Source organism: Narcine bancroftii, chromosome 3 (genome assembly GCF_036971445.1).
Source record: "Narcine bancroftii isolate sNarBan1 chromosome 3, sNarBan1.hap1, whole genome shotgun sequence".
NCBI classification, from domain to species: Eukaryota; Metazoa; Chordata; class Chondrichthyes; order Torpediniformes; family Narcinidae; genus Narcine; species Narcine bancroftii.
In genome coordinates, this window is record NC_091471.1 from 365,422,083 (window position 1) to 365,435,360 (window position 13,278).

The 13,278-nt window shown below is 39.2% G+C and overlaps 1 protein-coding gene across 2 annotated transcripts in view; it reads left to right on the forward strand.

Moving 5' to 3' along the window:
- The window catches only part of sdk2b (sidekick cell adhesion molecule 2b), a 662,520-nt gene that overhangs the window by 516,321 nt on the left and 132,921 nt on the right, over positions 1-13,278 (forward strand). The window contains exons 34-35 of one of the 2 annotated variants that reach the window (XM_069930148.1): positions 1,599-1,655; positions 8,879-8,980. In XM_069930148.1, coding sequence (XP_069786249.1) covers positions 1,599-1,655; positions 8,879-8,980 — 159 coding nt within the window. The remainder of the gene's footprint in view (positions 1-1,598; positions 1,656-8,878; positions 8,981-13,278) is intronic. The other variant, XM_069930147.1, reaches the window with a different exon arrangement.

Consider the following 13,278-nt stretch of genomic DNA (forward strand, 5'->3'; position numbering starts at 1 on the left):
TGAGCATGCATCCAAGTGTGGATAAAGTTTAAGACAAGCAAGAAGAAGAAACAATATTAATAGTGAAGCAGTTGACATGAATTGGTACTAATTAGTACTCATTCTTGTTCAGAGAAATGAAATCTTGATTGAATGAGTATGAAAAATTATTTCCCAGCACTGAACCCCAAGGGAAAATATAAAGTTGTAAAGTTCAGGTTTTTTTAAATATTTGTGCTCAACAGCACTCTACAATCTAAGTAAACACACAATCTGCTTTTTTGGCATCTATGTTTAAATGCCATTTATGCATTCTCTGCTGTTGTAACAAATAATCAAATCTGTTTACATTAGTCAAAAATGAGAAAATAAGGAACATAACAATTCCCTTCCACGACATCTTGATTCTGCTAACAAGATTGTTGCTTTCTCAAATCTGGATTTGTCTAATATTCTTGCTGTTATAGAGTGATAAACTAGAACCATCATCTTCATACTTTCTTTAACTGTTGTTTTGTATTAATTAAGGTTGTAGAACCTTGTTATTTACCATATTGTGAACAGTTCCAGAAATACACAGAGGAATTGGATTGTCCAAATAAGGCCCTTTGAACACTCTAGTGTAAAATTCCCCATATCTATAATTTTGTAAACTCTATTGCAGATACTATATAACATGGGCATTATATTCAACCATCGTCATTGCAGAAAACCAGGAAATTTTATTGCTTTTGAATGTTATTATAGCAGAGAAATGGCCATTGCACAGAGCATTCACACCAGTTTACCATATGGCTCATTATGTTTTAGCTATTAACCTGTTGCTTCTTTTTATTTTTAACGCTATCTGACCATTTGTCTAATAATAATGCAAAAATTTGAACTAACCGGCACAGAGTTTGTAATGTGTTATTCAATTACACCAGTAGCGACTTAATTGAGACATTACAGTAGAAGTCCAAAAATCCAGACTGCTCAGGGGATTGCATCAATCCTGATTTTCGGATTTTACAGATTCTTGGGCAGTACTTTTAAAATTCAAATTTAAGGAAGAATAGAAAAAGACAAACAGGTAAATTTTTTTTATCATTTGTTCATTAGCAAATGCAGTACGCTTCAATTATCAAAATGAGCAGGTTTAAAGAAAAATAAAGTCAACATTTCACAAACATGTAAACATAAAATGTGGTCACTTGTTGCCACCTTGCAGCAGTGCTCACTGTAGTGCGCGTCGAAAGAACCAAAGACTTGTTGATCCCAACCAAGGCTTTTATTAACTAAAAGTCTGGAGCCTATCACAAATAGGTTGACTAGTCCAGAATGACCTGGTCTGGCTTGGAGCAATCCTTTAAGACCTGCCAGTAGGTGGGGCTACACTCTCAGCCAATCACAGTCATCCTACACGACCATCTGTACATAGACACATTGGTGATACAATCTGTACTATCAGACTCACACACAAAAGCCCACTAAATCCAAAATGTTTGAGAGTTTTCAAAAAGTCTGGATTCTCGGTTGGTCCGGATTTTTGGACTTGTACTGTAGTTGAGAAATGTTTATGTTCACTAATATTCACTGTTCGTTGTGATCTATATCTTCATGCATCACATCTCCTGTAGCCGTGTATCACGTTCGGAACCTGAGTGACTCCGCACTAGCACAATATGAGCTGGATAGTAAGTCAACTTTATTACTCTTTTTTTTAATGTGTGTTGTTTCACTCTATTATCTTCCATTTCCTTTCCTCAATTCCTTTTTTTTTTAATTTTTTATTTTTCACACCATAAATCACATTAGCCATGATATACACTATTTCTTTTTCACACATATACAGTGACTTTTTCTCCCCCCCCCCCCCTCCTCCCAAGCCACCCCCCCCCTCATCCATTTTAGGTATACAATCTAGGTTGCATTAAGCCAGTCAGACAATGTTGTCATTCAACAAAAATACACCAGAAATTCTACTGAGTCCATTCTTTTCTTTCCTTCTCCTTCCATCAACTTAGGTAATGTTTGTCCCCGGTAGGTTTTCGCTATTGTATTTAATGTAAGGCTCCCATACTTGTTCGAATATTTCAATATTATTTCTTAACCTATATGTTATTTTTTCTAATGGAATACATTTATTCATTTAAATTTAGTAGTTTCTTCTTTCCTCAATTCCTAAAGCAAATGACGCAAGTTAGGAAAGGTTGAGAGGGATATGGACTAACAAAGTAATACAAGAGATTAGGGGGCTAAAGTGATGAGCATAGCTTAGCATCTTGGTTGTTAGTAGTGGGAATGGCCAGAACTCGCACTCTAAAGCCAGACTCTTTTAGTCCACTGTTGCTGCAACCAACTGCGAACAACAATCATGGCTCTCTGATAATGTGAACTCCGTGAAGTTGCCTAGAGGAAATTGTCAACAATTTAAACCACATTGTTCTATCAGTTGGCCACGAGTCACCTAATAAGGTGCAACTGCTGGAATCCGGTCATGTTCATTTTTGCTCACCAGATATAACTCTCACACCTCACAATGGAATGGATGCAAACCAAAGGAAACCTTGCCTTCAGATCTTGTCAGTTATGGATGATGACCAAGAACCAAAGCATCTCCTGATCTAGAAATAACTTTGACAAAAAATGTGCATGATTCTTTACATAAAAACTATTTGTAAGGATATTGTGTCCTCATGAGAAGAAGTGAAATAGTTTGGAAGTACATTTATAGTTCACAAGACGGAAGCATTATTTTGTAGTAAGTTTCCTTTTTAGAATAGTGTGCATAAACGATAATTGAATCTGTCCTCCGGCCAAATATCATCATTGATCTTTCAGAATTCATTCTTTAAATGATTCATTGGCATATCTGTAATTGGAAGCGAGTAGGAAGAAAACTGGCCTAGATTTCTGCTTAGTTTCTGACTTGTATTACTTCATTGGCCTTTGGACTAAAGCACAATTGTTATGAGGCCACAAGGATGCTGTTACTGAAGTGCATTCAAATGAAAAATATTAAAGGGAGCATTAAAAAACTTGGCCTCATTTGAAAAAATTCATGTGCTGGAAAGATCAGAGGAAGTTTAAATACTTTGTAAGTCAAATCCCAACCAAATCTTAATCCCCTGTTGATCTGATCTGCTTATCCATTGCCAGACATGAATATTTGTACTTTTGAGGGCATCACTGAAATACTGAAAAAAAAAATTGCTTAAACCCAAATATTTGAGAAGGGTCCAGCCAGATGGATCTGGTGATAATGCATTTCCGCAGGTACCATATCTTGCTCAAATGGTCACCATTCCCATGTGAATCTCAACGATAATATTAGCACTCTATCTCTCTGTGGGGTCATCATAGCCATTTTTGACGCTACACTCATATTTGTTCAAAAATATGTACTTCCAGTGCTGGTCATGCCTATTTCTCCCTTTCTCTCGTTCCACGAGCTAGCCCTGTATGCATCATATACATCGATCATTCCTGGTTTACGTCATTTACATATACTAATTCTTCCGAACTGCAGAAATAATGCTAAAATAACGTGGATAACAGTCATATGTGTATTGATATTGGATGAAGTGAGATTTTGGCCTGCTCAAATTTGGAACACATTTTAATGGAGGATTTATGCGTGCTTAGCAACTTATAATCCATTTAGGGATTAGTACTTAGCAAGTTTTAATCCATTTTAAGATTTATCTTACACAATCTTGATGTCCTCAAATATGGAGAGGTGTATTGAGTGAAACCATAGAAGCATAGAAGAAGCAGTTTTTTTTAACTGTTTATTCACCAATGACGGTATCCAATAAGTGACAGCATATCCAAGATTTTAGAAATGCACACATCAGAGAACCAAACCTCAGTACAATCAACCCGTTCCAATCCCCCTGTAAGTGACCAGAAATTTGGAACAATTGCATGTTTTAGGATTAACTTAAAAAGGTAATCATTTTGACAGTTTTAACTATATTTGTTGCATCACTCAACATGAGCTGAGGTTCAGCAAGGTGATCATGCTTGACTGGCCCAGCAGACCTGAGGCTTAACTCACAGTGGTATCCAAACTGGCCTTTCTACACTTAGTAACAAACCAAATTGAAAACATAGAAACATAGAAGATAGGAGCAGGAGTAGGTCATTCGACCCTTCGAGCCTGCTCCGCCATTCAACGAGATCTTGGCTGATCTTAAAGTTCAGTACCCCGTCCCCGCCTTCTCTCCGTAACCTTTAATACCCTTATACTGAAGAAATAGATCTAATTCCCTCTTAAATATATTTAATGAACCTGCCTCCACTGCCCTCTGTGGCAATGAATTCCACAGATTCACCACCCTCATCTCGGTCCTAAATGGTTTGCCTATTATCCTCAAACCATGGCCCCGGGTTCTGGATTTTCCCACCATTGGAAACATCCCATCTGCATCCATTCTGTCCAGTCCTGCCAGAATTTTATGTCTCTATGAGATCCCCTCTCAATCTTCTAAACTCCAGCGAGTACAATCCCAATTTGCGCAATCTTTCCTCCTAAGTCATTCCTGCCATTCCAGGTCTCAGCCTGGTGAATCGCCTCTGCACTCCCTCCATTGCAAGAACAGCCTTCCTTAGATAAGGTGACCAAAACTGCACACAATACTCCAGGTGGGGTCTCACCAAGACCCTGTACAGCTGCAGTAAGGTATCCTTGTTCCTCGACTCAAACCCTCTTGATATGAAGGCCATTTGCTTTTTTAACCGCCTGCTGTACCTGGATGCTCGCCTTCAGAGACTGGTGTACAAGTACCCCTAGGTCTCTCTGCACTTCCCCATCTCTTAATCAATTGCCATTCAAATAGTAATCTGCCCTCCGGTTTGTATTACCAAAGTGGATAACCTCCCATTTATCCACCTTGTAGTGCATTTGCCATGTTTAAACTATACTGAAAATCTGCCATTCAAGATAAAAACTAAACAAAAGGACACAATTTAAGAAACATCTGTTTGAATATGAGAACCTTAGGAATAAAATGCAAAATTGGAAGCATGTGTGTTTTTTTTTTAAATAGGAATTATGGAAAATTAGTTCATTATTGAAAGCTTGAAATAATTTTAAATGGTAGATTGTACAGCAAAAAAAGAAATGTTGGAATAATCTGAAGAATTTAAAGAGGGAATGCATGCAACAAGTTTATGAAACTTGCAGAGCACCTGTTATAGATTTTAGGTTGTTTTCAACAGTGTAAAATGAGCGGCCACTAGTTTAAATAAAAGGGGCGAGAGAAAGGCAGCAGATAAAGAAAAATAGAAAACAAAAGAAACACTCAGCAAATCAGGCAGCATCTGTGGAAAGACAAACAGTCAACATTTCAGGGTTCCTCATCAGAACCCGAGGTGCAGGGTGAGTTTTGGATATTTAATGTGGTGACTTAGGAGATAAATTATTACTTTGCTGCTTGAGATGCAGCTGAAGCATATTTTAGTTGGATTTTGAATGGATGAGGGGTCTATCAGCCTAAAATAAAAGGCTGCATTGTGTTCAAATCAAGTCCCAACAACCGATTTATACAGTGCAAAGTTAAGCTGCAAATGAGAGAAGTAGAATTGGTCCACCAGGACACACAAATGAATTTGGGTCCATTGCCAGACATGAAATATTCATCCCAGTTTCTTCCAACCACTGCTACAAACACAGCCTAGGCCTTCCTGCCCTGCTGTGCAGAGAGCTCATTGGCGTCCTAACATTCTCTGCCTTTTAATGCCTCAACGTGCTTTATGAAACTAGCTTGAAGTGGGACTGATGATTATAAAAGTATGTAGCTTCTCGCTTCACCAACTTTCAGTGAAAGAAAAGGATGGTTCAGATTAAATTGTGAGGAATGAGGTAGTAGCTGATTACATTGACAAACAACAAAGAACCAGGCTGAATCCTCATTCTTCACTCAGATCTTCCCGTTCCTTCTCTAAAGCTATCAAAAATTGGCAGTGTGGAGACGATGAGCAGGAAAACTTTAGACGGTAGGAAGATGCAGATGGTTTGATCGGTCTGACAGACAAAGCCTGAGCAGAGGAACAGACAAAATCCCGAGTGGAAGCTAAATCCAGAAAGTAGGTTGATGCAGTATGTCACAGCCCCTCGAGGGGGATCTCTCATCGAGAATTTAATCTTAAAACACTCAGGGAGGCATCAACAATTTAGGAATAATGGAACGAACTGTGATCAAATCAGAGATCATCTGCCAGGCAGTGCCAGCAAAGATTGGGAATTATGTATGAGATTTCAAGATTTTAATATATTGGGGAGTAATTCTGTCTTCCATCAAGAAAAGATTGAAAAAATAAGATTAACCTTAGAAAATCAACATAGAAATAACAAAGAAAGGCATCTTATGTGAAACCTTCAGGAAAAAAATGTCAGAACAGCCTTGGAAGGCAAATATCACAAAGGCCACTGGGGAGAAATTTAACAAAGTTTACTTAATCACAATCACAACTTTTATTCAGCATTATTAACCGAACAAAATGATTCAGGCTGGTTATTTTTAAAGTAACAATATTGAATGGCTGAAGAAAGAGGGAAAATATTTAAATTATTCACTGGTTACTTCCTAGGCTCGGCTTTGCCTGCTTTCATTCTGTAACTTTTAAATGTGCCAGCGTGAGACCGTGATGAAGCAAAAATCAGATATCTGTGTTTTATTATATGCAAAAATTGCACCTAATTGACACAGTTATTTCTTTCTAGCATGATTTGTTTTGAAGGTAAATTATTACTCTTCATTTATTATAAAGCCCAAGGAGGCTATTTGACATTTGGAATTGGTTCCTGGGCAAGTCGCTTGAACTGCATGAGCAGTCTGGTTCTGTCTGACTTGGATGCATTTTTTGAGGAGGTAAGGTGTAGGCTAGTGCATTTGATGCTGTCCACGTGAACTTTCCAAATGATCTGACAAGATCTCACGTGGCAATCTGGTTGAAAAAAAAGCCTGCAAGATTCAAAGGAGTGCCATCTGTACCCAAAATAGGCTGGGTGTCAAGAAGCAGAGGTTAATGGAGTGTCTCAGTGAATGTGAAATTGTGATCAGTAGGATGCAACAGGGTTCAGTAATGAATCCTTTGATTTTTTTTTAATCCATGATCTATGCGTAAATGTAGGGGGCATGATAAATAAAGTTTGTAGATGACACATAAATTCGGAGAGGGTTAATAGTGAGGAGGAAAACTGACTTCAGGAGGATACAGATGGCTTGGTCATTTTGGCTGAAAATGGCCAATAGAACTTAAGCCACAAAAATATGAGGTAATGCATTTAAGGTTTGCAATAAGGCACATCATCGAGTACTGAGAAACAGAGGACCATGGAATTATATCCACAAATCTAAAAAAAATTGTCAGGACGGGTCAGTAAAATGATTGAAAGGCACACAATGTGTTATTTTAAAACAAATTACACGAACAAAGATTTATGATAGAACTACTTAGCCGCAGATTCAATTGTGCCTAGAGTTCCATTCACCGCATCGCTTTGGAGAAGGTGCAGAAGAAAGTTACCAAAATTCTGCCACAACTGTAACATTTTCCATCAGGTAAAATCAGCTGAAATGTGATTAAGTTGGAAGCTGGGGAGAAATTTAAGATGCATAAAATTATGAGATTTAAGGTAAAGAAAAAGGAAGGACTATTTTTCCCTTTGCAGAAGGATCAAAAGTTTGGAGTTGTACATTTAAAAAAAAAACACCTGCCAAAAGAGTTAGGGGGAATATGAGGAAGATCTTCACCAGAGGATAGCAGGAATCATGATCCCGCTGTCTGAAGCCCCTTTCACACTGCCAACCTGCTAAATAGGTATGTGAACGACACGTGTTGAAATACTGGATGGGCTGTTCACACTGGATCATGAAATCCCAGGTCCATGCATTAAATACCCGCTATCGTGGACGTAGGGGGTGGCCCAATCTCCAGTAGTGACATCCCGAGTGACGTTGACCTTTTCATATTGGAGCCGAGTCGACGCGCCTCTGATACAACCCCCCACCCACCCCGGGTTCGGAGGATTCACACAGGCAGTGAACCGATAAATGAGCAGGTTCGACCCACGTTCAACTGGCAGTGTGAAACGAATGGCAGAGATTATGGTGACACTCATCACAGCTTAAAAAGTACTTTTATGTGCTCTTGAAAAACATCAGTGTGCAGGGTTGCAGACCAAGTGCATGAAGGTGCAATAAGGTAGAGTAGTTCTTTTACACAGAACAAATATGATGGGCTGAATGGTCTCCTGTGGCATAAATTTTCTGTGATCCTATGATTGAATCCAGTTTCTCATCCCATACAAAACAAGGGACAAAAGCGTCCAATTAGGTTGTGTGCTAAGCTTCCTGACTGCAAGGTCCGTCGCTGATTACATTAACGCTTAACATAAAGGAAAAGCTACACCAGGAATTAGATTGGCGCAGCATCTGGAGAGTTTCAAAAGTAGCAAATCATCACAGATTTTATAACAAATCAAGCATCCCTGACTTTCTGCGATATAGTATGTTTGGTTTTCCAGAGGGCCTCATAAAATCCCACAGGAAATACCGGTAATTGAGTTTCACTCATGAAAATCCTTAGTAGAAAATGGGGCCGGATAAGAATCAGCCTTTTAAAAAGGAGACTGGGAGTTCCTCTGAAACACATGAGCTCAGACTGCTGGGAGTGAGGGTGTTGGTGGGGGGGGGGGTGGGGTTGGGGGATGGAAGGTGATTACTGAATGGAGTCTTCTACAGGTCACTGTCTGGACCAGCAGCCAGAAACCAAGCCTTTGCCACAAACTTACCAGCTCAGTCAGTCAGACTAATCTTATTTTAGTTAATAACAAATTAGGATATCTGATTGTACATAATATCTCAACAGTTATGTTCATTGTAATGACTTTCTTTCTTAATCCACGCAGAATTGAGCAAGCACAGGCGCTACGAAATCAGAATGAGCGTGTACAATGCCGTAGGAGAGGGGCCAACCAGCCCTCCTCAAGAAGTGTTTGTGGGTGAAGCAGGTAAGCAGAATCATGTAGGGAAGCAGCAAAGACTCCTTTGGAAGCACTGGGGAAATCTGTTCCTGCCAAGTTATTTCAGCTATCGCTTAGCCTAATCATTTGGCAGAACCATGCCATTCATTGTCTTAATATTTTGGTGTCTATAGACAAAATAATCTCAAGATTCAAAGTTTCATTTTGGGGTAAGGTTTTACTACATGAAAATTTAAAGCCGTTGAAAATACCGTTCAGGCTTGTTTTCTCACAATCAGTCTGACAAATTAATGAAAGCTGGAGGAACTCAGCCGATCTCGCAGCATCCATTGGAGGTAAAGATGTATTACCATTTGAGCCTTTTTTCAAAGGTACAAGCGATAAAGCAGGCAGGCGTCTCAATCAAGATTGAGAGGGGGGAAAGAATTGGAGGGGGAGGAGTCCAGACCAACAAACAAAAGGTATTAATTAGATCTGATCAGAGGAGAGGTGAGAGTTGATTTTGGCTCTGTGAAAGGAGACAGAGGGTAAAGGGAAGAGAGAGAGACAGAATTAGAGGAAAGCAGACAAGGATGGGTGGAGGGGGTCGGTTTACGGAAACCAGAGAAATCGATGTTAATGCCATCGGTTGGAGGGTACCCAAATTTTCATCATCTGCTAGAAAGCAGTGTGGGATACGTTTAAGTGGCAAAATTATTCAGACCATTAAGTTTTAATTCGTTAAATCATTCTTTACATGTAATTTGTTTGGGTGGTACGGTTGGTGTAGCGGTTAGCGCAAAGTCTTGAGACCGAACCTGGTTTTGAATCCCATGCTGTCCATAAGGGGTTTGTATGTTCTTCCCGTGTCTGCATGGGCTTTCCCTGCGGACTCTGACTTCCTCCCACTGTTCAAAAACGTACCTGGGGTGTAGGTTAATTGGATGTAAATTGGGCAGCACGGCCTTGTGGGCCAATTAAAAATTCATGTTGAAGAATACAAGGTCCAGATTTGACTGGTAAATATTAATTGTTCTGAATGCCTCTATAGGCCTTCAGTCACTGAAATGGCAGCAAGTTAGTGGCCTAATACAGTTCCCTGGTCAAACATGGTGATCTCAGATTTGTTTGGTGTACCTTGACATGTGCCACGGGTGGGAAATCTCAATCTTGCTGAGATACCCTTGCACCTAAACTAAAGAATTCTTTCCCTTGTCCTGAACCAAGTTAGATGTGATGCAGGTTCTATGACATTGATATAAACAAGGAGAGTAAGGCTTTAAGGAAGAAAGGTAAGATTTTTTAAAATTTAAATTTAGACATACAGCATAGTAACAGCCCTTTCGGCCCATAAGCCCTTGCCACCCAAATATCCCAATTAACCTCCAACCTCCATACGTTTTGAGGAAACCGGAGATCCCGGAGGAAACCCACGCAGTCACGGGGAAAATGTGCAAACTTGAAACAAGGTTACTGGCGCTGTACATCGTTGCGCTAAGTTCATTTTTTACTATTGTGTTTTAACTGCTTCAGTGTGTTTGATGATTTTCTTTTTTTAAAAAAATGAAGGCATTAATTATATCAGATTGTTGAGTTGGTTCTGGATATTGAGTGCAGTAATATTAAAATCAAATTCTCACATTGACACAAGTTGCAGAACAAATATCAGCCATTCATGGATGAGAACAGAGTTAAAAATAAGCATTCAAATTATTGCCGTTACTTTGATCAGTAGATTGTGTCTTAATACATTTGTGGCCTCTCCTTGCCAAATGTTTTACCGATCTGCCTTGGAAAAGATTAGAGAGATGCACATTGAGCAAGATTCAAAAATAAATATCCAGTTCCCAACCCTCTTTTTGCTTGTATTATATATTTCGAGTTTAGGAACTCTGTTGCTCTTTATGTGAGTTAATGGCCACTTCTGTGTCTGAGAGGCAAATCCTCAGAATTATAACATCCTGGATTATTTTTCTAAAGGTGTATGATTAGGATCGACTGCAGGAAACTGCTTCGCATATCAGAGGTAGATAAAATTAGAGGACACAAGTTCAAAGGGAATCTGAGTGGGACCTTCTTCACCCAGAGAGGGTGTGAAAAGTACCTGGAGAGAGTGAGTGGGCGCATTGAGTTGAGAAGGTGGTTAAGAAGGGGTCTAACACGTAGGCCTCATTAGTCAGGGGAATGAGTTCAAGAACCGTGAGGTAATGCTGCAGATTTCTAAAACTCTGGCCGCCCTTGGAGTATTGCATTCATTTCTGGTCACATCATTGCAAGAAGGATGAATGTGCTTTTTGAGAGAGTGCAGAGGAGATTTCTCAGGATGTTACATGGATTGGAGAACATGTCGTGAAGCAGAACTAGGGCTTTTCTCTTTTGAGTGACAAAGGATGAAAGATGACTTAATAGAGCAATTCAGGATTATGAAGGGTGGGACATTCAGCATCTTTATCCTAGGGTGGCCATAGCAAATACCAGAGGTCATCTGTTTAAGGTGAATGGAGGAAAGTTTAGAGGAGAGGTCAGAAGTAAGTTTTCTTTTCCACACAGAGCATGGTGACTGGAATGCCTTGCTGGAGGGGGTGGGGGGGGGGGTGTTGGTGGAGGCTGGTATAATAGGAACCTTTAAAAGACTTTCAGATGAAAGAAAATCAGAGGTTATGGGTTTGAGGTAGGGATGATTAGATAGTTGTGGCGTCGGTGTACATAGGTCAACACTGCATTGCGGGTCAAAGGGCCTGAGAGTGTGGTGATGATCTGTTCTAAAATGTGTTTTAAAAATACATTTCTAATCCTTCATTTAGAACATTTCCAGCTGTCAAAGCTGACAGCCTACCAACTGAGTCCTTGCTGCAGAGGGTCATTGCCAGAAAGAACTGACTAATATGCTTTTAAAATTTTAATCAACTCAATTCCATCTATTCTGGTTCTATATGGCTAAGCTATTCTAATTTAACAATTGTCCACCCAATCAACCTTGTTACTACTTTTCTCAATCGTGGCCATATCTTACTGAAACGTTCATGACCTGGATTTTGTGGCCAGAATAATTCGACAACTCTCAAAGTCACAAAGGAACTCATTCAATCATGTGAATCAGGAAATCATTGTCTGAATTTCTCTGCTTTCACATAAACCTTGCTTCCAAAGGTACGTCAGCTGGAGATTTGGTGTTAAAAGAAATAAAAGTGTTTATTTATCTGAAGGATGCTGATTGGCCATTCAGTTTTACAATTCAATGTGCTCTTATTTTTCTTCCAGTTTCCACTCGACCCATTGCGACAAGGTTATTTGAAATAAATAGACCCATTACGAAGCTTGAATGCAATGCATTGTTCCTCCTTATTCAGCAAGACCTCGCCACCTCATTCTACCTCTCCCACCTCATCTACTTCTCACCCCTTGTTGCATTTTAACCTTTGCCATTGGCACATATCCATCAACAATACACCTCCATTCATATTTCACTTTAGATCAGTGGTTCTCAACCTTTTCCTTTCCACTCGCATCCCACTTTAGTAATCCCTATGCCATTGGTGCTCTGTGATTAGTAAGGGATTGCTTAAGGTGGGATGTGAGTGGGAAGGGAAGGTTGAGAACCACTGCTCTAGACCCATTTGTTACTGAAATATTTTGCTTGAGTAAAATTGTCATTGGCCCATTTCCTTTGGAGTAATGAAACCGTGCACATAACGAGTCAATGAGGTACCATTAAAACAATGGTTCTCAAACTTTTTCTTTTCACCCACATACCACCTTAAGCAATCCCTTACTAATCACAGTGCACTTACGATATAAGGATTGCTTAAGGTGGAATGTGAGTTTAGGGGGGCAGTTTGAAAACAACTGCACTAGAGGGACCTCTCATTTAGATGCAATTCTCCAAAGTACTTGGGATAGCATCAACAACTCAGGACTAAGTATCTCTCTCTCTCTCTCTAAAAAGCAAATGAGAATCTGCAAACCAGAAGAATTTTTTTAAAACTCAACATAAAATAAAAAATAGGATGAGTATTGAAAAGGGTGTAAGGCTTCAAAGCAGAGTAAAAAAAGATGCAGTGGAAAAATATGGCAAAGACCAATAAACACAGCAATGATCATAGCACAAAAAATGTTCAGGAAATAGTTATAATTGCATATTTGAGATCAAGGGAGTTTCATTTCATTGCTTGTGAACTTGTTAAATTTGTCTTGTTTGTGATTTTCTCCACTCCCCAAGAGTTTGTGTGACCTTATGATCTCAAATCTTGTAAATACTCACTTTATGACATGGCCATCTATCAGGCAAAAAAATGAAATAAAAATACTTTTTGCCATTTTATCTGAAATTAATTTAGTAATATTAA